Genomic DNA, 22477 nt, shown 5'->3' on the forward strand with positions numbered 1-22477 from the left:
TGCCATAGCAGTACAAGTGTCACACTATCCCATCAATTTGCTTCAGCTCTGTTCAGGAGGGAGCACCCTTTGGAGTGAAAGGGGACAGCAGTTCATTCTTAATTAGATTAATTAGTTGATGTTTCTAAAAGCCCTTTGAATATGAAAAGTGCTGTGTTTTATTATTATTCAGTCCTGGGAATGGCAAAAAAGTGCCAATTAGAGCTGTATCCAAATCAGCAGCAGTCTCAGGGTGGGTTCGTCTGAAAGATTTCTCTGGTGCACGTGTAACTCACAGGTGTGTGTGTGTGTGTGTGTGTGTGTTATGTACCCTCTTCTGTGTTAAATTCACAGTGGATCTGAGTGTTTCAGCTACCTACCAACTTACAGAGTTTTACTCAAGCTGGAAAGACTTATGCTTCTAACTCTGGATGTCTTTGATTTGATCCTTAGTGTCAGCCAAGATGGTGATCTTTACACTTCATGGTGGTTCATGCTATCCCGAGGTTTCTTTTACTTTTGATTCACATGAACAGAAAAATATGAAAAACTTTATCCCAAGCTACCAAGTTGTGTATTGTTTCCATCTAAGCTTGAACGTTCCTTCTTCTTCTAATTACCTCCTACCTATCTTAATATGTTCTAGATTCCTCTCCCTTTTAAGGTCTACAGGGCAGTAGCTACAAATCCTTTTGTTCCCCATACCTTCATTGTCTTCAGAGTGAAGTTCTTAGGAGAGAGCTGTCCTTCCACTCTCTTCCTCACCACTCCCTGGGGGGATTAGGGGATATGGAAAGTCAGGTTATGTCTCTTCCCTCCACATTCCATAGAAAAATCTCTTCAGAGAATTAGGTTGCATTACCTTCCAGCCCTCTCCCTCTCACTCAGTCTTCAGCACTGAGACCCATAGCAGTTACTGGAATGGGCACTTACCTCATTCTTGTTGCATTATCGAAAGTATCACACTTCGAGGTCCAGAGATACTGGGACTGAGTTTTAGTTCATAACAGCTCTTCTCACCTTCTTAAAAAGAGGAGTCTCATGGCTTTAGAATTTCTGGCAAGAAGTTTCCATAGCTATATTGTCAGTTACTGAAATACAAACAAACCTGGGAACTTGTTGCGAAAAGATGTTGTAAATGACAAAACTATAATGGGGCTCCTAAAAGAACTAGACAAATTAATGGAGAATAGATCCATCAATGGCTATTAGTGAAGATGATTAGGGATGCAACCCCATGCTCTGGGTATTCCTAGCCTTTGATTGCCAGAAGCTGGGAGTGGGTGATAGGAAATGGGTCCTCTATGATTGCTTGTTCTGTTCACTCCCTCTGAAGCACCTGGGACCAGCTCTGCTGGAAAACAGAATACTGGGCTAGATGGACCATTGGTCTGATCCAGTAGGTCATTCTTATATTAAACAGAACAAACCCCACAGTTTATGCCTTTTAATTTGTCTTCTGTTTGTTTGTTTTATTACCCTTTAAATATCATGTTCATGTTTTCAAGTTTTTCCTTCACAAACATGAACACTAGAACCGCATAATATGTACACAACAATGAAAGTTGTGAGTCTCACATAATCATATGACTCAAGAAATTTAGGCTGCTAGAAATACACTGAATATCATCGGACACTAAAGCTGGTTGACATTATTTTGGCCAAAACTTTTTCTCACAGAAAAATTCAGATTCAAGTTGAGTGAAACATTTTGTAAATTCATGTTGATATTGCCGAATTGTTTTGGATTAAAACGAAAATTATTTTTTTTAAAAGCTCAAAATTTAAATTAAATGTTTAGTTTCAAGTTGAATGAAATACTTTGTGTGACAAAAATATGTTGGTTTGAAGTGCCATAGTACCTCTCAATAATACCATATCCTGCACAAAATTTTGAAAAAAAAAACTGATTTGGGCCTGTATGGAACAAATAAAAAAAAATAAAAAAATCAGAACTACTAGCTAACCAAAACAATCAGTGATTTGTACAGCTCTGATCCACACATACAAAAAATCATGAGTTGGCAGCCGTGCAACTATCCTCCTACACTATAGTTTTCCATAAGATTACATTTGGTTCTGAACCAGTCAACGATTATGTATCAGGAAGCCTTTTACAAAACTCCAGCCATGCTATTATCGTCTTTGACATCTTTTTAAATAACCTACAGTTGCATCTACGGTTTGTAGAGCAATGTGGCTATACTGCAACCTACTTTAAGTTGTTAAACTAGCTTCATTTCAGTACATCTCTTAGGGAAAACAAACACTTCAAGATCTTATATTAAAGGTTGTTTTTTTTTTAAATTGGCCACTATTGAGCCTTTTATTTTCTCTTGTCCTCTTCCTTGTTATATGAGATCTCCACATCAGGTTTTATTTGTCTGAATGTTAAGGTCTTATTTTTTTGCCAAATTATGTTTTTGTTGTTTTCAATGGTTGTATTATGTTGTCAGACAGAGGTAGGGGAACATGAACTTGTAAATAGAGTTGATCAGAAATTTGATTTTTTTTCATTGAAAAATTCTGGTGAATCAAAAGTGAAATGTTTTGCAGAAATATGTTGATTTTCAGAAATTTTTGGAAAACAACAAACACAGAATAAGAACATTCCACTGAGATGCAAATATTCCATTTTGACCTTTTTTGAATGGAATATTTTGATTATCCATTTCAAAATGACTTTTTATTGCATTTTTTTTTTGCTAAAATATAATAAAAAAATAAAAAGTAGAATGACACTGATGTTATAGGAACAAAACAGTGTTGATTGACCAAAAACATTTATTTTGTGCATGTGTGTGTGAGGGGGTCATTCTGTGATAACATTTCAAAATATTTTGGATTTTGTGCTATTTTAGAAAGAAAAAAATAGAAATGGTAGAAAGTCTTGCAAAATGGAAAGTCTGGTTCCTGACTGCCTCTACATAAATGAAATTAATATTTTCTTTCTTAATGTTACCATATTTATTAAAAACTGAACTTTTTTTCCTTGCAGCCATACATAAATTAAAAAAAAAAAGTTCTTGGCTGTTATGAATGCCTGGGGAAAAAAAGGATCCAATCCTTTGAGGTACTGAGGTCCATTGACTTCAGAGCAAGCAGGGGACATATAGACTAAAAAAAGAAAAATGAGTTACCCACCGCTGTATTATTGCTCAGATTCAGAGTTATTTGTGGTCAGCTTTTACTGAAAGGTTTATACAGGGTCAAATTCTAATATGCTGTCTCACACTGAGTAGTTCTGACCTGAAATCGAAGGAACTGGTAGTGCAGGTGGTGCTACGCAACATTGACAGAAGTATCTGTCTCTTAGTTGTTCTCCCTCTCACCCCCTTTAAAATGGGCATCATCTACTACATCATCTACTACAAATACTACAAATCTACTACAAATATAAAACTGGACTTTGGCTTGTTTCTGACATGAAAATAACTAAGATTTTATAAAATATATCCCCAAGCACTTTATAGCTAACTTTGTATTACTCTTATTTTTGCAGGAATCTTGGATGACAGGAAAACCCAGTGGATCATGTTTTTATAAGCTAAGCAATTTTTGTTTGTTTACTGTGCTGCAAACATATGGAGGAGCTGTAAGTAAATGTACTTTACTGCATGATGAACTGGATGGCTATCGTCTGGAGGAAAGCACAATAATCATTTCATTTCTGTGGTGATTTGCTAAGCTTGTGGTACAATGCCAGAAAGACTAACGGAGATGCTTATGGATGTATGGACTCCATTAATAATATTATGGATTACTGTCCTTCCTTCCATTTATATGGCTCCATTGAATCAATCTGAAATATTACCAAGTGGATCCAGTATGGGACTAAATGGGCTCAGTGGAGAACAGAAGGTTTTGAACCGTTCAAAGAGGGGCTGGGTTTGGAACCAAATGTTTGTATTAGAAGAATTTTCTGGACCTGAACCAATATTAGTTGGCCGGGTAAGTAAACATTTTTTTCTTTCACTATGAAAATGTAGGATAGATGTAGGTCCTCATTGGCTTGGACTCTCCTATCAAGCTCAGATTTACAGCTCTTGGTCATTCTGAGACTTCCCTGCTGCCTGTAAATTTATGTTTTATAGATATTTACTCCTCTTGTAGATATGCAACTAACATAAATGATATGATCTTCTGACAGGAGAAAGTAGAATGATCTTTTTTAGTGGACTGGAGATTTCAGGGTACAGACAGCCTGTTCTAACTTGTATTTTCAAGATAGAAAGCATCTTTTATTTTTGGTGATAAAGGGGAACAGATGCATGTTTCTTTAAATGTCATTAGCTTAGCCTTTCTCATCTTAAGACTTTTCTAAAAGCTGCTATTTGTTACATGCTTATATTTATATCCAGTATTCAAACGTTTTGATACTTTATAGTCACTTTTAACCTGCTGTCCTGCTACATAAAGCTTTAAAATGCTCTGACATTTCTCAGAGATGCACGTTTGAGCAAGCCTAAACACAAGGATGAAAATGTACCTCATACAACAGAAGACACCAGGCTAAGATATAGTTGTAGAATGACCCTGATGTACTTGCCATACAATATAACATCATAGGCATAGTATTTTGTAACAGGAAGATGGAGAGCATGAGTAAAATAGCACATGCTTGCTTTGACAGATACTCTACCTTGTCTATTACCAGCCCCTTGTTTATTTTTACAGCTCTGTTCATTTCTCTCAATCAGTAATTCCAAATCACACTTGCCTTGGAAAGAGATCATGCCATCTGCATTCATCATAAAGCTTGACTAGCAAATAAATGTCTTCTCCTTGTTGGATGTTTGATTTATATTAGAATAGTCAAATACTGTAACATATCATTAACTTTCTGTTTCCTTTGAATAATCAGACATATTATTACCAAATTACGTTCGCTCCTAAAATGTATAAATGTACGCAGACAAGGGGTTAAAACATGGATAATTTCATGTTAAAGCATTCTGTACATATTGCAGCTATCATGTTACTGAAGAAAAGACAGAGAAAGTATAGATTTGGTAACTATTCCTGGACCAATATGCTAATAGCAATTGTCACCCATTGTTATCTTAAACCGATTTTGTGAAATGATCAGTTTGGGCTCCAAATCTTGGGCTAGATGGTGCAAACAGGCATAGGTCCATTGACTTTCAATTTAAACTAATGTTGATTTATACCAATGGGAGATTTATCTTAATATGCTTTGTTGCAGTCAGTAAAGTATCCCAATATCAATGGGGCCACAACATGCTTATTTATATACAGTATTCCAAGTTGCATTTAAAACAATGAGGAGAGTGTATTTTTTGTAGAGTACGTAAGATGACAAACAAGAAGATTTTGAATCAAGGCAGCCGCTCCTTAATTAATCCTTTCATAGTAAGGTTATCAGAAGAGTTTGTGATTTTATGTACCATATGTGCAGCAATGCCCAAGCACAATTAAGGCTACTCAGAAGGAGTGAGAGAGAGTGAGATCACTCTGTCTCAGTTTTGTGGAATTTTATTTTTCCGTGTAAATCATAGCCTTAACTTTGCTGTAATGCTCAGTAGTTTTTGGATTTAATTTCCTGCATTGTTTTAAATTCATTAATGAAGAAAAAAGGAGGGAGGACAGGACCTCAGGCAAAACTAAAAAAGACATTATACTCATCTTCTGCTAGGAATTTGAATAGTACTTATTATTACAAAGCCATGGTATCCCATTTGCTGGGACTGCTGCATAATTAGTATATGGCATGATAGAGATGGAAGCGAATGAAAAGTGGCACATGTTCTAAACGGCAGAGATTTGCGGCTTATTTCTAAAGTTAAACTTAATATTTCCTTAAAATTCTTGTCTGTGTCTATTGCTATCTCCAGAAAATCGCCTTTACTTCTGCTTTCTTAAGGCCTGATCCTCAGAGATGTGAGCCCCCATAAGTTCCATTGTAGTCAATGAGAGTTGCAGGTGCTCAGCACTTTTCAAAGTCAGGTTATAACTCTCTTCCCAACTTTAAAATGGCAACTGCTTTTTTTAGGCCTCCAGAAAGTGGAGGTATGGCATCTCTGTTCTTTATCACCCTTCTTGGTTTAACTACCCATCCCAGATTCCAATTTAAAATTAGCCTCTTGGTCTTCAGAGCCTTCAGTGGATTCCCTCTCCCTATTTTACCAATATTCTGCAAGTCCCTTTTCTGCTTATTCTGTTTCTCCAGTCTTTCTCCTAACCATGTTTCTGCACAGTTGGAGGTTGCTCCTTCTCTTCTATTGCTTCCTCTGTCAGGAACATTTTTAGCTTAAAGCTTTTTGGATTAAAGACGCTTGATAAGGTCTGCTTTACTGACATGCTGTTACATTTGCTGCACTTGCACAAGTGTGTTCTGCATGCATAGCCAATGCTGTTTACATGTTGCATTTGCTACATGTTACGAGCACTGTTTATATTCACAAGACACCTGTATTTGTACAGATTGCTCTGAAGATACGCAATGCTATCACAAGGCTGAAAGTGCAGTGAAAGTAAGAGCCAAACTCCAAAAGTGCTTCCAATTAAACAAAGGCTAAATTTCATGCAGAGCTATTTCTATTCCATTTATATCAGTTCTTATATGGCTCTCATCACCTTACTATCTGAGTGCTTGCACAATTACTATGCTAATATGCACCAAGGACCTGCCATGTGTACAAATCAGGTCTTTAGGTCTTTTCTCTGATATGCAAATACAAACGCAAGAGTTTACATACTTAGATAATCACACATGTACAAGGGAAAAGTTGACACACAATTTCTAAGGCTAATATAGGGCCCTTTGAGAACTCACCCCTAAAGAATCAGCACTTCTCAAGATAAGGGTCATGGACTCCAGTGAGTGCTGAGACCACTGATTACCTTTCAGGAAGTGTTCAGCCCCTCGTGACATTGGCACTTAAGCCTGTATATAAAATGAAATAGAATACTGAAACCCTTTGGAAAAACACGTACATGGGTTCAAATAACTTTTTCTAAAATATAGTTCTATCTGAGGTAAAAACACACATGCAGAGTGTATGAATTAGGAAAAATAAATGTTAGATACCTTAAAATGCTGATAGAACTTTTAACTAAGGTAGTACAGCTGCATACTTATCTAGTACTATTGTGCATTCTCCTTGGGAACTGCAATGTTCATAAAGAATTATGCTCTCGATGTGGTCTCTCTAGCATATGACAATAATTGGAGGATGAAATTAACAGGAGAATTGAAAGCTTCTTCTTTCAAATGAAATAGACAGTCAGACAACAAGGTAGGTATGGTGGTTGAGTGAAATGAGTAAAGGAGGAGCGTTTGGTTCTAACTTTGCCCCTGACTTTCTTGAAGTCAACAAGCTGCTCTGCTGAAGTTAATGGGAATTTTGCCATTTACTTCTGTATGAGCATTTCCCCATCTTTAAGATGAGGATGTAAATATTGTGTCAGGGTTGTTCGGAGGATTAATTAGATAATTCCCATAAAATACTACATAAATGCTTATTAAACCTATCAATATTTAGTTATTGAATTATTAAAATAATAAGAAATGTCATTGTTCCAATACTGTACATATGTAAATACAATTTAAAAAACCTGTATGGACACTAATCATTCACTTTCAAGTTCACATAAGCTCTGTGCTAAATGGAGCTACACTCCTGTACAAGTTTAAATATGTTGTTTAAAACAGTACAGAAACATGATACTTACAAATAATCTTCTTTCAGTCTTTTTTATTTCCCATGATCTGTTCCTTTTGATTCACATATATATGTTGACCTGCAATAGGGTACGTCTAGATTACCTTCCAAAGGTAGTACTTTAAGCTCTGGAAGACCTGCAAACTGTGTATTTCAGAGAGTCTTCCAGTGACTGACAATCTCATTCAACTGTGGAGTGATATGTCTGATGACATTGCATGCTATCCTCGAAGATTTGATTACTTAGCTAGAACTTTTATTTGATATATACTGCTGTATGTTCTTAGTCTCTTCTGCATGCATTTACAACTCCATGGCAGATGTACCATGAGCTCTGTGGTGTATCAAATGTCACTGTTCTTTCATTGGGCACAACAGCAGAATTCACAATGAAATAGAAAATAAAGTTAGGAAATATTACACTGTGCAGTTGCTTAATAAAATATGTGGGACATGTTATCACAGGTCCCATTCACCAGTCTTATGGAGTCCAAGATACATATATAGTACATGTAATTTGTGATGTGTTAAATGGCATAGGGCCCACTGTAGTAGACAGACATTTTCAGGCAAAACATAGGTTGTATAGTTTCTGCGTTACAGTTATGATTTATGGGTACAGTGCAGGAGACTAAAAACAGTAGAAACACATAGAAGGGATTTGAAAATGACAGAAGCCTTTTATTTTTCATCCTTGGAGTCAATATTGAATAATTCAATAATAAACCCCAGACTCAAAGGAGCTGTCCTGACAAACAGTCAGATTGAGGCTCTTTCAATAGGCTGCTCCTCCTGTCCCTACAGACCCTCCCAATTCTTCTCAGGATCCCACTCTGGTTTCTTCCATTTTACTTCTTTTTACCTGCAAAGCCATGTGTGGCAATCACCTTTTCCATGTATGTTGTGTATATCTTTCTCTGGGCATGACTGATGAAGTAAAGGAGAGTCTTTCCACTGATTTCAGTGGTTTTTGGATCAGGCTCTTAGAGGCGTGAGAACCTGTCAGTACTTTCTTATAAGCCTCTCGGAGGTGAACAGTACAGAGGGATATGATGTGTTCCCAGGTTGGGTCTTGGGCTGGGGTGCTGAAAAGACAATGCTTTGAGCCTTAAAATGAAAATAGCATCATGAATGGAAGAGTATAGCACTGAGCTATGGATTCCACATTGTGCACGTTCGTGTGACCAGTCCATCAGAGAAAGTATTTGCATGTAAAATTTACTTTATTTTTATGTCCTTTTTATTTATTTAATTAGATAGTTAGTTCCATTATTTTTTTGTGGCTGAGTGTTAATGCTGTTCTCGTTAATGTTGCAAAAGGGATCCCATCCCTAAGAGGGGCTGAACTACATGCTTCTTGCCTGAATGGGGGAAATCAATCTTAAGGAGCGGACGTTTGCAGTCCGCGGGTGTATCCTTTTCAGGGGATGATGCGATCCTGTTTAATGCACCACTGAAGTTTTTACAGCTAAAGGGCTGTAGAAAGAGCCAGTCATATTACATACATGTAATATTTCTAGTCCTGTTTTCTGCTTATCTTAGTATTTTATTATTTATGACCTAAAATGTGCATCATGAAACATTCAGGATTTGAAATGTTACCATTGCTGTTGGAGTTTTAGCTTTTTCTTTCCCCGTGTAAGCTTAATAGTGCATTAATGTAGGACTTTTTTCCTAGTTATTTGTTAATAAACACTCAGAAGTAAAAAAAACTAAATAGAATTTATTTTCTTACCTATTTTTATGCCGCATCCCCCATTTTTTTTGCTTGTTTCTAATGGATCAGAGTGTACAGTATCTAGTATTTAGAGTGCTCCTGTTTAGGTTATTTCCTTGTTAATGTGTCCCAGTATCAATACAGAAGTATGTACGCAGTTCCGAGAATAGCTTTTCTTAGGTAAATATTGCTACAAAGCAATAAATGAAGCACACAATATTTTATATGAGCCTGATAAAAATGGCACGTTTTTAATGAATTTTCCAGTGTCAGTGTAGGTAGTGTTTTTTTCTTTTAAAACTGGTATTCAAGTAGATACAACCGAGAAAAGATTCCTTACTAGAATGTAATATTAAACAAGAGCAAACTGTTTCACTAAAGTACCTGGAAGTGTCTCTTCAAAGTGTAGGCCGTTTAAAAATCATATTATTGAGATCTCATGGTATTAGTTAAAACAACACATAGCTGGGTGCAGAATCTCAGACCTTATTCCTATGTATTGCTGTAAGTACAACTGAACAGGAGGAGTCAAAGGTTGCTTTTAGCCACTTTCATGTTCCCCTCCCTCCAATCCTGGAGCCAGTTGCATTGGCTGAAAATGGCCTTAAAAGGCTGTTCTGCTGGCTGGGTACTCCCTGAGTGCAGAAGAACTCTGCGATGCCCACCCTGACTCCCTCCCCCCAGTTCTACTTTATTCTGCTAGAAAAAAATCTACTTTATTCTGCTATTTTACTCTAGGATGTGGTCCATTATTGTGGTGCACCTATTAATGTGTAAGGCACTTTGAAGAATACACATGAAGGACTCAGTCCTGCAATGTGCCAAGCACCCCCTGAGACATGGTGTGTACCCTTTAATGACGTTAAAGGTGCAGAGCACTTCTCTGATGTGCTTGGCACCTTCCAGGATTGGGCCCTAACTTTTAGACTTGACAGACAAGAGTGTATATAATAACACACGAGGAAGGAGAGGAGTGAGGAAGGACATGCATATTGTGGGTATGATTACACAGTGACTCTGTTTAGAAATTCAGGTATTTTGATGCCCCATTAATATTATTATTACTTAGCATTTGTTCCTTAACATGTTTTGCTGAAGCCTCAGAAATGATTTTTTTTTTCCAGAAGTTTGGTAGATCCAATTGAGCTTAATTCTCTATTGGGGGAAATTAGTTGCTTGTTCTAACCAATACACTGAGCCAAACTTTTTATTTTTCTCTTAATGAACTTTTATGGTTTTCAAATGTCCATGCAAAGTGCTAGAGTGACAGCATGAAAAATTGAGTGGAGTCCTCTGTGACCACGTAACAGATATGACATAATGGTGTAAAATTCCTCATACTGCTCTTCAAATGGGTTTCAGATTCTACCTGGAAGGACCACCTCTAGTGCTGTGAGGATGATTCAGTTCCTCTTATCAACATGGGTACCAATTAGTGCCAATTGTGCAGGTAGTTTTTTTAGAAACAGACACCTGTCCACTATGAACTAGTTCAGCAAGTAGCTTATTGAAGAGCCATCAGTTGGTAGTGCCTTAGCATAGCTGACAATGCAGGTCGGAGTCAAACCATTAAGGTGAAGGACTGAATGTATTGTTATCAAGCCCTGAGAAATCTCTCTCTCAATCTGCCAAGGCCCAAAAGTGGGCTGCAATGTGTGACAAAGACAGACAAATTATTCAGGCAGGAAACATGAAATACAACAGGATTCAGTCCTTAAGTGTAAGCTGGACTCTGTGTCATCACAGTTTTATGTTTCCTTGTTTCTGAGGTAAATAACTTTTGACAGCAAAAGAGAGGGAACATCAGAATGGTGGGACACAGAAGTAACTTTGGGACTAAAGTGACTGACATATGTTGGAATGAAGGACATTTGAGAGGTGTGCGTAAGACACCCAGTTTTCAATTTTTAGACTAGAATACCTACATATATGACAACTGTCATGAAGAAAATCAGCCTCTGTGTAAAAATAACAAGAAAGGGTTTGCACAATCTTTTTTTCTGCATGGGAGACTCTTATTTAATAGGGCTTGGTTCTATCCAGCTGGTTGGTACCTCATGTGCTGCATAGCATTCTGTGATAGACTCAAAGACTACAAATCTGAGACTGCCTATGTTTGCTCTCCAGTTAATGGGCCATAAGAGACTTCACAATTTAATCTTTGGATGTGAAGCAGTCACTCAGTTTCAGCTGCAAAAATAAAGCCATGGACTATACAGCACTGTGGTAAGTATTTTAGGCAGTGTTTAAAGGCACTAATCTGGAAGAAGTTGAAGTATGTTTTCAGAGAAAATTAAGTAAACTATTTTAGAAAATCATACATGTAGACCCTGTTTCATCAAGTTAATTACGTGCCTAACTTTAAGCATATCATTAGTTCCTGTGAAGTACCTAGTTGAGTTGAGGCCATTAATAGCAAATGTATAGCTATACCTTTCCTCTCTCCTGGAGGAACAGCTGAGCATCTCTTATGGCCAAAAAGATTCCCATTCCACTATTTTCAGCAAGGCCCTTTTCTCATGGCCACCACATCAGCTGCTAAAAAGAGCTGTGTGTGGCTTCCCTTGGAGAGTATCCATGCCGTTCCTGAATTAACCAGAGGAATTATTAGGAGCAACATAAGAAATCCCTTCCCTCATTCTTGTGCTGGTGCTTGCTACCTTTGTAGCATATCCAGCCCCTTGTGAAAAGAGAGTGAAGCCCTAAGCTAGTGTTTCAAACTTGGTGTGCTCTACATTGCTGCTATATTGCCTCCAGCAATCCTTTCTGAGACGGTCTTTATTTCATCATATTCCACCTAATTGAGACAAAAAGCCCAGTTGCAGGTAAAACCAACAAAAGGTACTTTATTTAAACAGACATTTCTTGGCAGGAGAGAGTGCCCCAATCATCTTGTCTCATTTATTTCCCCTTTGCTGAGAGTAGTATATGCAGAACACTGTGTGTTCTTATTCTAAGAATCCCACCAAGTGGCACTAAATATCTAGGGTATGATGTACCCTGGGCATTGGAGAAAAAGGAAACAGTCCCAACCTTTAACTCTTTCATCAGAATGGATATAACTTTTTTCCTAAGGTCATCATGCCACAAGCTTAATACAAAAACAATACTAACATATGGTAATGACTCAACATGAGAAATCAGGATAGTAAATGCCTTGGAAGAAAAACACAGTTTTAGATTAATTGTGGAAAATATGAAATATAGACATGATGGATTATGGACAGATAATATGGATGAATAGAATTACATTTTGAGTTGGACTCATACATCAGACACCTGCTATATGGCCCTGATCCACAGACCATTTATCTAACTGTTAAGAATCCTTCCCTTGATTTCAATGGGCTTTCCATCAGGCTTCATATTATTATGTGAGGGAGAAGCTCTCACATTTCCATTGTTTGCAGCAAACATTTGATAGTCAGCAGGGGATAGCCTTCAGGAGAGAGAGTTACCTTGTCTCTGTCCTATGAAATTCCATTGATCTTTTACTGAGATATAAAGTGTTAAAAATCTCACTTTTGTTCATCAGGAAAATTATTGCAGCTTGCCAAAATAATAACTAAACACAAACATTGTAAAGCTAGGATCCCGATGCTGCCAAAGCAGCAGCAGTATGCTCTGCAGTGGAAACACGTGGGGACTGCTGGTGCAGATGCATCAAAAGATGGGGGAAAGGAAGCCAGGTTGCTCTCACTTCCTGACTTGGTTCGTGGCCCAAATACCCCTCTGGATGCACAACATGTGTCATGAACCTCCCCACACCTCCTGGTTGAATGGGGAGAGAAAGCCAGGCTGGACTCCTCTTCCCTCCCTCTCCACCCCACCCCTCCCCGGCGCCACCCATAAACCCTTCCAAATTCAGAACATGGTTTCATTGGTCCATCCTCCTCTCCTTAAGATCCCATATAGGAGATGCTGTTCCCCCAATTCTGAGGAGAGGGGAGAGAGACAGGCCAGATTTCCCCAAATACTTTCTGGAACCAGTACACAGAGCCAGTCTTTGCTGCAGTGTTGAAGTTCAAGGTTCAAACCTTGATGATGATGTGAGATGTGGGTGCTCTTATTGTTGTGAATAATATAATTGGATCTACCTTTTTCCTTTAACAAAAATCTAGGAAACTACATAAAATATATTACATTAAAAGAGTGTTATTTAGGTTGTATAGCTGAGTACTCAAGAGCTAGGAAACATCAGATCTGCCGTTGTCGGAGCTACGTTAATTTGGCCCTCTTGTGCATATGCATTCTGATAATCTTTAATTACATGACCACATACCATTTTTCCCCACAAGACCCTGCCTCATTCAGTGCACAGGGTGAACTCATAAGGGGGCTGACTTGAAACTGAACAGATAATCTTAGATCTGGCATTTTCAGACTTTCAAGAGCTTGACTTTGCAACCTAACAAGCATTCTTTTAACACAGTATTTTAATATAAGTATTAGTATATTTGTTATATGCATTCCATGCTGTCTTTTTGAAAAGCATCTGTCTATTAGGCAAATATGCTTTCTCATTACTATGCAGTATAAGGCATTGAATGTAGATCATTGGCATGTTTTGCAATTCCCACTGTTGCTGTATCATACAGACACACACACACAAAAAGGCCAGAGGCAAAGTGTTTGTGTTTCTTCCTTCATCCAAAATCATCTGAAGCAAGACTTAACAAATGTGGACTATTGTACTGGCTTTAACTTATTTTTGTTATTAATGGATCTTGATGATTTTATTGGAGGTGATACATAATTGTTAGACTATTAGATGAACTGAAAGCAGGTGCTGATCTAAATAAACATGCATACATGGATTAAGCTTATATATTATTGAGTTTTCATATGAGTAAACAGATGCTATATAAACAATTTAAAGTTTATAGTAAGATTTTACTTGGCAGGAGGGGATGCATTGATAGGTAGGAGTGAGTTTTAACCTATGGTGAATTTGGCTGGGCTTTCTATTTAGACCTTGCTACTGCAGTGTGTAGTTTTTATAAACCTTTTATTTACTCTCAGAACACTGGGGTTGTGAAATAAAATAAATCATAAATCTTCTCAAATAAGAAACATCCATACATGTTAATGTTATTAATATTATTTTTGGTAGCACCCAGAGGTACCAACCAAGATTAGTGCCCCATTTTGCTTCCACTGTTCAAACACATAATCCCTGCCATCAAGAGTTTACAATCAAAATGGACCAAACAGACAACAGTTGGGAGGGGAAGTAGAGACAGAGAGAGGGGAAGTGACTTGCCCCATGTCACACAGCAAATCTACCTGAGGACAGAACCCAGGGCTCCTGACACTCAATATAGTGCTCCATCCAGGAGATCATGCTGCCTCCCATTGGATCACTAATGGGAACAATGATTTCACAATATATCTGGACATAATACTATATGGAACTCTTACAGGAATCAATATGATTGATTTTTTTTTCTGGTGTGAGTGAGAAATAAGATAAGATAGGGTAATAAGTGTGCAACAGCATATATTAACAATTTAAAAGCTCCTATAATAAGACAAATGCCCATTTCTTAACTGATTGTACCTAAGGATCATTGTATCTGTGGTGTTATCAAACCTTGAAAATGATTAGAGGGAAATAGATCATGCTTTGCAGAGCTGGATTTCTAGCATCTTTTTCAGGTGCAGCAGCATTCGTAGTCTCTTTGATCAATCAGCCTGCCAAAGACCTAAATCTCCACCAGACAGCCACTCACAGGTTACATCTCGGCGGGAAATAATTTTCACATCTCATGATAATTTCTGAAATTTTGAAATGTTTTGTATCCCAAATTGGGAGGAATAGTCTAAATCTTGAAAATTTGCATGACTTGACAAACCTTTTTTTTTTTCTTTGCTTTTTTAGATTCAGGTCAATTGAAATGTTGTATTTGGATAATTTTACTTTTTCCCCCCAGAATTTTTTTTTAGTTTAAATTTACTAACATGTTGACATGACAAGTCACTTCAACTAAAATTTTTCCCCAAACCTTTTTGTTCTGAAAACATCAAAATCAGATAAATTCAAAACTTATTCCCTAAAATTTTGTGAGTCTAAGAGATTTGTCAAAACTAAAACTGTTCAGGAAAAAACAAATGTTTAAAAAGTTTTAACCATGTCTACTACTCTTGGCTGAAAGGGAGTCAAAGACGGGGATGCTGCCAGAATTCTACTGAAAATAAGAGAAGTAGAATATGTGTTAACAAATGCTTTGAGATTTAAAGGATTTTTTAAAATTAGCAAATTGTGAAGAGCTAGATTTTCACCCCTGTGAGGACACCCATCTGAAATAAATACATCACAGACTAAAGATGCATCCCATATAAACATTACAAACGTGGCCACAAGATGCTGTAGCCAACCTCTCTGCAGCATGTTGTTGTGCTACACTAGTCCCCAAAATGTCGGGTAGCATGTTGTGTCTCCATCAGTTCAATTGCAATCTCTCCAAGCAGTAGGGCTTCCAGGTTTTAGTCCTCTCTGCATTCACATAAACACTCACACACTTTGAATAACATAGAGGATTCCTTTATTAGGGCTGCCAGCAATCGAAATGAAAATATCCTAGGCATACTTGCTTTTATAGTATAATCAAAACAAAACAAAAACCTACACAATTCCCAAGGTATGCCAAAGAGCATTTAATTCTGAGTCAGTTTAATGTTAAACTACAATCTCTTGTGGCAGATGCCACAATGGGAGTTGTAGTTCAGGCCCCCGGTCTCTCCTGTCCTGGGCTCCACGGAGAACTACATGTCCCAGAATGCAATGTGGCCTCCCCTTACCAAGCAGCAAAATGGATGCATAATGGGAGATGTAGTCTAGTTAGAGAGCCTGGCCCATAGTAGAAAATGGGGGCATCAAGCTTCCAAACTACAGCTCCCATCATATACTAAGACAACAGGGAAATATATTTGAGTTTACTTTAAATGAAGAGTTTGAGTTCAATAAACTGAAATAAAACTTTTCAATTTGGGGAATACCAAAATGTTTTGTTGTTTATTTGTTTGTTTTTGTCTTTTTTACAATAAAACCAAAAATGTTTTGACATTTCTGGATTGATTTTTTTCAGACAATTTCATTCTGCCAAAACTTTAAATATTTCAACTTTTTGGCCTATTTTGGGATGAAAATAAATGTTGAAATACTGGAATTTCATGTAGGATTGAAATTTTTATTTTGCTCAGCTATCCACTGGAGATTATTGAGTTCTTTTCTGGCTAGATGTTGAATTGCAGGTTACAACCATATCTAGTGACGAACCTGTAGGTTCAATACAATCATTTTCAGAAGTGTTGCTGAAATGTTTATATTTAATATTTGAAAAGAGAATAATATTAGTAAAGTTAAGACCATGTTCATGCCAACTGATGTCTCCAATGCAGATGTCTTTCTTAGTCATTGCAAATTTCATAGATTCCTCGAAAGATCAGAAAATATAAGAATTACTCTTACCATTTTAAGACCAGCAACCTAGAGATGCATCACTTTAGCCTTAAGGCTTATTTTCTAAGATACTTCCTTTGTCAGACCAAAGCTCTGATATTTCAACAGGGTAGGTTTGTACACTAGAAGAATATAAATGTTGATTCCCTAAATTCCATTTCACTTTTAGAAGCTTTCAAAACTTCAATAACCCACTAGAATGTAGACTAGTATATACCAAAATACATGTAGAAGAATTCTGTCCTCTTGGTAACTTTCTCACTGTAATAACCAGGACATAAATTTCTGGAAATTCATTTGACCTGATTCCCCATGATCCACTGACTGGAGAAATATCTAAGGGGCATTTGTTTCAGAATTCTTAGGGACACCAATAATCCTATAGTATTTAATCCTTGGTTTATTCTTTCCACAGCAAGTCCCCTAGTAAATCTCTTGTCCTTATTAAGCCTTTCTAATATGTTATATCTTAGATCCATAATTTCCTTTAGGGAAACTTTCTGCTCTACAGTGTCTCCCCTCCAAAATATCCTTGGAATATGATTTCAGTCACAGCTTGTAGCTCATCAAATTGTCTGGGCTTGGGGGTTCCAAGAATTTTCAAATATACGTCTTTAAATCCAGTAGGTTGAACTCAATCCAAGAAATGTTCAGCAAATCTGAGCACTGCTGCAGAGCCAGTTTGACTGAACCTTCCTAATCCCTGCCACTACAAGCTCCAAGATGTAATGTATGACCTTCTTCAGCTCTTCCATGCTAGTTGGTATTGGGGATAGTGTGGAGACATGAATCAGGCATGAAAACAATAGGGAACGTGATGATGACTGGTGAATATATTTTTGGAAGGTTTTAGTGGAAGGATTCTTGTTAATCAGGAGGGGCCACAACAACTTGGAGGGCATCTTGTTTTATGAGTGAGATGGAGTAATTACCAAAGAGAATTAAGCAAAGGAACATAAACATCCAATATCATTCTCATTAGCACTGCAACATGCCCATGGTGGATTGGGTCCTCGTGACTGGGGTACCCTATGTAATACATTTACAAATATTAATGATTTTTGTGAGGATTGCTGCTCAAAAACCCTATGTGGCAATGATGTGTTCTGGCATCTCAGAATGAATGTACTGGTTATAAGACCATTTTGCATCACAGACAAAATCTGTTATGTAGCAGGAAAGTCACTAAATTGCCAATGTCAGCTTTTTACATCCTTCCTGTTGCTCTCACACACACATTCAACCCCCCGCATTCACTATATACAATTATTTCCACTTTTTAACACTTTTCATCTAATAATCCCAAAGCACTTTACAAACGTTACTGCTTGTTTACACTTACAAGTTAATTTCATATTAAGATAGCGTGTGAATTTAAAGTGCAATAGCTGTTCCTGGATAACTCAATGGGTAGAATAAAGAACCAGAAAGAAGACCTCACCATATTGTAGATGGAAAAATGGAGGTACAGAGAGGTTATGTGAATTGTCTAAGGTTACATATTAAATCCTAGTCCCAAAATTGGACCCATGGCCACCTACGGCCCCAATGACCGACTGTGAGACTTTAGGTAGTTGGGTTATGAGGACAGATCATTGCATCATCATAGCCATAGGCCCATAGAACCCAAAGCTCCTAGCTCTCAGTTTCATGCTGTAACCACAAGACCATTCTTCCTCCCACACAGAGTAAATTATGGAGTAATTTTAAGGTAATGATCACTCTAACTTTACAATAACTGTTTGAAGTACAGTTGTAGCTGTGTTGGTATTAGATATTAGGATATTAGAGAGACAAGGTGGATGAGGTAATATATTTTATTGGGCCAACTACTGTTGGTGAGAGAGACAAGCTTTTGAGCTTGCAGTGCTCTGTGTACCTCACCCACCTTGTTTGAAGTAGAGACATTTTGGCTTGTCAGTAATACACAATGCACTTTATGCCATAACCTCTTTTGGATCAAAACACTTTTAAAATAACTGAATTTAATATTGTTTCCTTGTGTCTTCATGCTTATGATTTAATTGTTTAGGATAATAACAATCTTGACATTTGCATAATTAGAATATCTTTTCATTGACTGAATTATCAAAAATGGGGTAAAAAGAGAGAGTTTAATTTCCAGAAATCAAATTCTATCATGTTTCAGTGCTTTGCACACCTTAGTTTAACCTGGATTCTTTCAGAAATGTACTTTTTCTCACTGGGAATGCATTACACTTGCCCTGGTTATGTAAGAAGAGAAATGAAAGATTTTTTTACTAGGGAACATTTATCCTATATATTTCTAAATCTCTCTTCTTAGGAAAAAAAATCCTATTAAGCTTGTTTGGAGTGACATAAAGCATTCAGGCTGTCAAATAAAAGCTGATACATTTTCATTTATCTGAACTAATGATGGGCAATATATGTGTTAAAGTGGTATCCTTGTATATAATGCCTTACACCTAAACTATGCACAGCTTTGCCCTTGCTACTGTGTTGGCCTTTTGTTAAAAAGAGAAGTAGCAACAGTCAATAACCACTTAATAATTTTCTCTCTCCTTTATTGTAGCTTTAGGTACATTAGGCCCTCAGTAATTATCTTATTCATAATCCTCTGTCACAAGTAATATTTTCAGCATCTTGTGAAGCATAATTGGAAAATATTTTCTTTTTATACACACTATTCCTATTCCCTTTTTAATATACCTTTACCCAGGAGTGCCTTACCTAGGAACAACCAAGTGAGCATAATTTCATACAGGTAATCAAATCTCTCAGACATTGGCATATTTTCCTTAATTTCAGTGGGACAAAATGTTAACCTTCAAACAGACCTAGTCATTAAAAAAAGGATTTCAGGATACAATTAGGACTCGAGAAGGAAGGAAACGAGAACAGAAGTGTTGTTATTTGAGTTACCAGTACTTGTTATTTCCCCTGCAGGCCACCTTATTTGATTAATACAGCACTGCAGTGGAATGAATATAGTTTGTCTAAAGTATGTATTATTTAAACTTTGGCTTGAAGCACTGGCTTATGGACTGTTTTGTAATTTGTTATTTTGTAATTTTTGTCATCTTGATACTTGCAAATTCCAAAATATATATGAAATTTCAGTTCAACTTATAAGGTTGATCAAGAGGAATACAAAGGGCAGGGAAGAAATAGGCAAATATTTAGCATTTTCTGGGTTGCAACATAGTTCAGAACAGTTAATTTATTTCATCCCTTCCCAAATAAATCATGTGCTGAAGTGAGGATGAAAGCCTCGGCTAAATTGCAGGTGCAAAGCTAAAGGAATAGTTTTAGGCAAAACAGATCTGTTAAAATAACACTGTCAAGGCTGACATGGTAGGCATAAAATGAAACCTCTGAGCTTCAGTTTGGTTTGTGGGCTTGAACACTCATATCGCCATATTCCAGTGCTCTGCCTGCTTGATCTTAGAGAGCACAATTCTTGTAATTTTCAACATCATGCCTACTTACAATAACAGAGCAGAGAGTCAGAATGGATGAATGATTTGATCCTTCTGATCATAAACAGATCCAGCACCCCTCTGGGTTTGCTGATGGAAGGTCATCCAACAGAGTAGCTGTCGTTACCAATGCTGCAGCCCTGCTTTTAAAGAAATCACTAAATTTTTCAGAATGAGCAGGACTGTTGTTGATGATAGATGAAGTGTGGTTTGTTGTCTTTATTGTCTCCAAATGTAAATCTTTTACTTTACTATTATTGGACATTAGAGTACAGCAGGGAGTGGGTAGGAACTGCCTAAGCCCATGTTTTTTTTTTACTAACCTTAAGAACATAAGAACGGGCATATTGGTCAGACCAAAGGTTCATCCAGTCCTGTGTTCTGTCTTCCGATGCCAATGCCAGGTACCCCTGGGGGAATGAACAGAATAGGTAATCATCAAGTGATCCGTCCCCTGTTGCCCATTCCCAGCTTCTGGCAAATCCATGCCCAGCCTGGCTAATTAATGGACCTATCCTCCAGGAACTTATCTAGTTTTTTTTAACCTTGTTATAGTCTTAATGGTTAATTTAAAAAAAAAATCCTATTTTCAGTTTGGCCAAAATCTGCTTATAGATATATACATGCAACCCCAGGGATTTCACTGGTGTTTCATGGGATTAACTGAGGGCAGAATTTGGAACTCATCTCAAGCTCTCCCTATTTTGCAAGACTTTGCAAATAATAGTCTAGTTTCAGTAAGTATGATCTCGTCTCATTTTGTCTGTCTGTCTATCTACCTGTTAGTTGAAACCTTCTCTTTGATTTGCTAAAAAAGAAGTAGGAAAACCTGGTCATTCAGCACAAAGCCTTTTCAAAATCTCCAAACTTGTAGGCCTAACAAGAACTCAGCTAACATCCTTCTTGCGTTGTCTACTATGGTATAGCTAAAGTTCAGTTGTGCACACCCTACATGAACCCCCACCTCAGAAAAAAGAAATAACAGACAGTTAAAAATTCTCTTGAAAATGGTCCAAGCTGCAATTTTTTGATATTGAAATGAACTTTTAAAAATATTTGGAAGGGTTTTGCACTGTGATTTTGGTACAAGTCCATCTTTGCTTTTCAGGAGCTCAGTCAAGCCAGACAGATCTTTGACCCTCTCAATCATCTTGTTTTACACATGTGCACCTAATGTCCATTCTGAATAAGATTGTGCTAATGCAGTTATTTCAAGGTAAATATTAACCTTTACATTTTCAGCAGATCCATTTAGTCTTCCTCTTGGAGCAAGTGAAGAATTTCTGTCTAAAATTCACGAGTTTAATCACTGGAGTTCTGATGTCTACAAACAGCTGGCTGCAGCTCTAGTTTCTTTGTGCTATAGTTAACAGCCCACCTATATCACCTTTGAATAAAGCTTTCATCCACAGAAGATAGTTTTCCATCTAGGAAGTTGCTTTCTTTGAGCACTTATAGTTTATTAAGAGAGATCTAAGAAAGCCCTTGGCACCATGACTTACTAGAACAGGTAATCACAGTCACTGTGGTTTAAAATTAGTAATAGTTTATTTACATTAAAAAGCAAGGTTGGTTGGTTCAAAAAGCACCTGTTTAATCAAGGATGGCAAGTCATATTTTGTACATACCACTCGGTGCATAGCTGAATAAAATACAAAAATGTAGCTGAAAATTGTTCTCTGCTTGGTGGAAATTTCATCTTTCATGGGAGAATTATGAGCAGATACAGTCACTTCATACTCAGGACAAGATCAGAGGATATCATCATGCTGCAGAACATGTGTCTTCTCATGTTCTAACTTAATTAACTTACATGGGATCACTACTGATTTAAACGAGCATAAGCAAGAGGACTGTCTTCAAGGTAGCTGCATAGTCACTTGTATGACTCCAGACTGAAGAATCTGGATCAGTATCTGTAGCATTGTCTGTCTATTTTTGAATTCTTTAAGTTTGTTTCCAATTTCTTAGCACTTCACAATGTAGTGTGCTCATAATTATAGAAGAGGATGTGGGAGATGTCACAAGGTAGCTGGATCTTAGAAAAAGATGGGTCCCAACCATACCTGTGTCACAATTAACTTTCTTCCCCAGTTGGAGAGAATAAAGGTCCTGTGACTCAATCAAGCCAATACCTTATTTAGCCCTGAAGGCTGAGTAGAAAGGGAGAAGA

General features: G+C 37.2%; 1 protein-coding gene across 1 annotated transcript in view; it reads left to right on the top strand.

The window, feature by feature from the left end:
• The window catches only part of CDH8 (cadherin 8), a 211417-nt gene that overhangs the window by 12968 nt on the left and 175972 nt on the right, over positions 1–22477 (top strand). Inside the window, 1 exon segment of the mRNA XM_030581829.1 lies at positions 3482–3930. Within this exon segment, the coding sequence (XP_030437689.1) occupies positions 3679–3930 (252 nt within the window). The 5' untranslated portion in view covers positions 3482–3678.

This window comes from Gopherus evgoodei, chromosome 12 (genome assembly GCF_007399415.2).
Source record: "Gopherus evgoodei ecotype Sinaloan lineage chromosome 12, rGopEvg1_v1.p, whole genome shotgun sequence".
In the NCBI taxonomy this organism is placed as follows: Eukaryota; Metazoa; Chordata; order Testudines; family Testudinidae; genus Gopherus; species Gopherus evgoodei.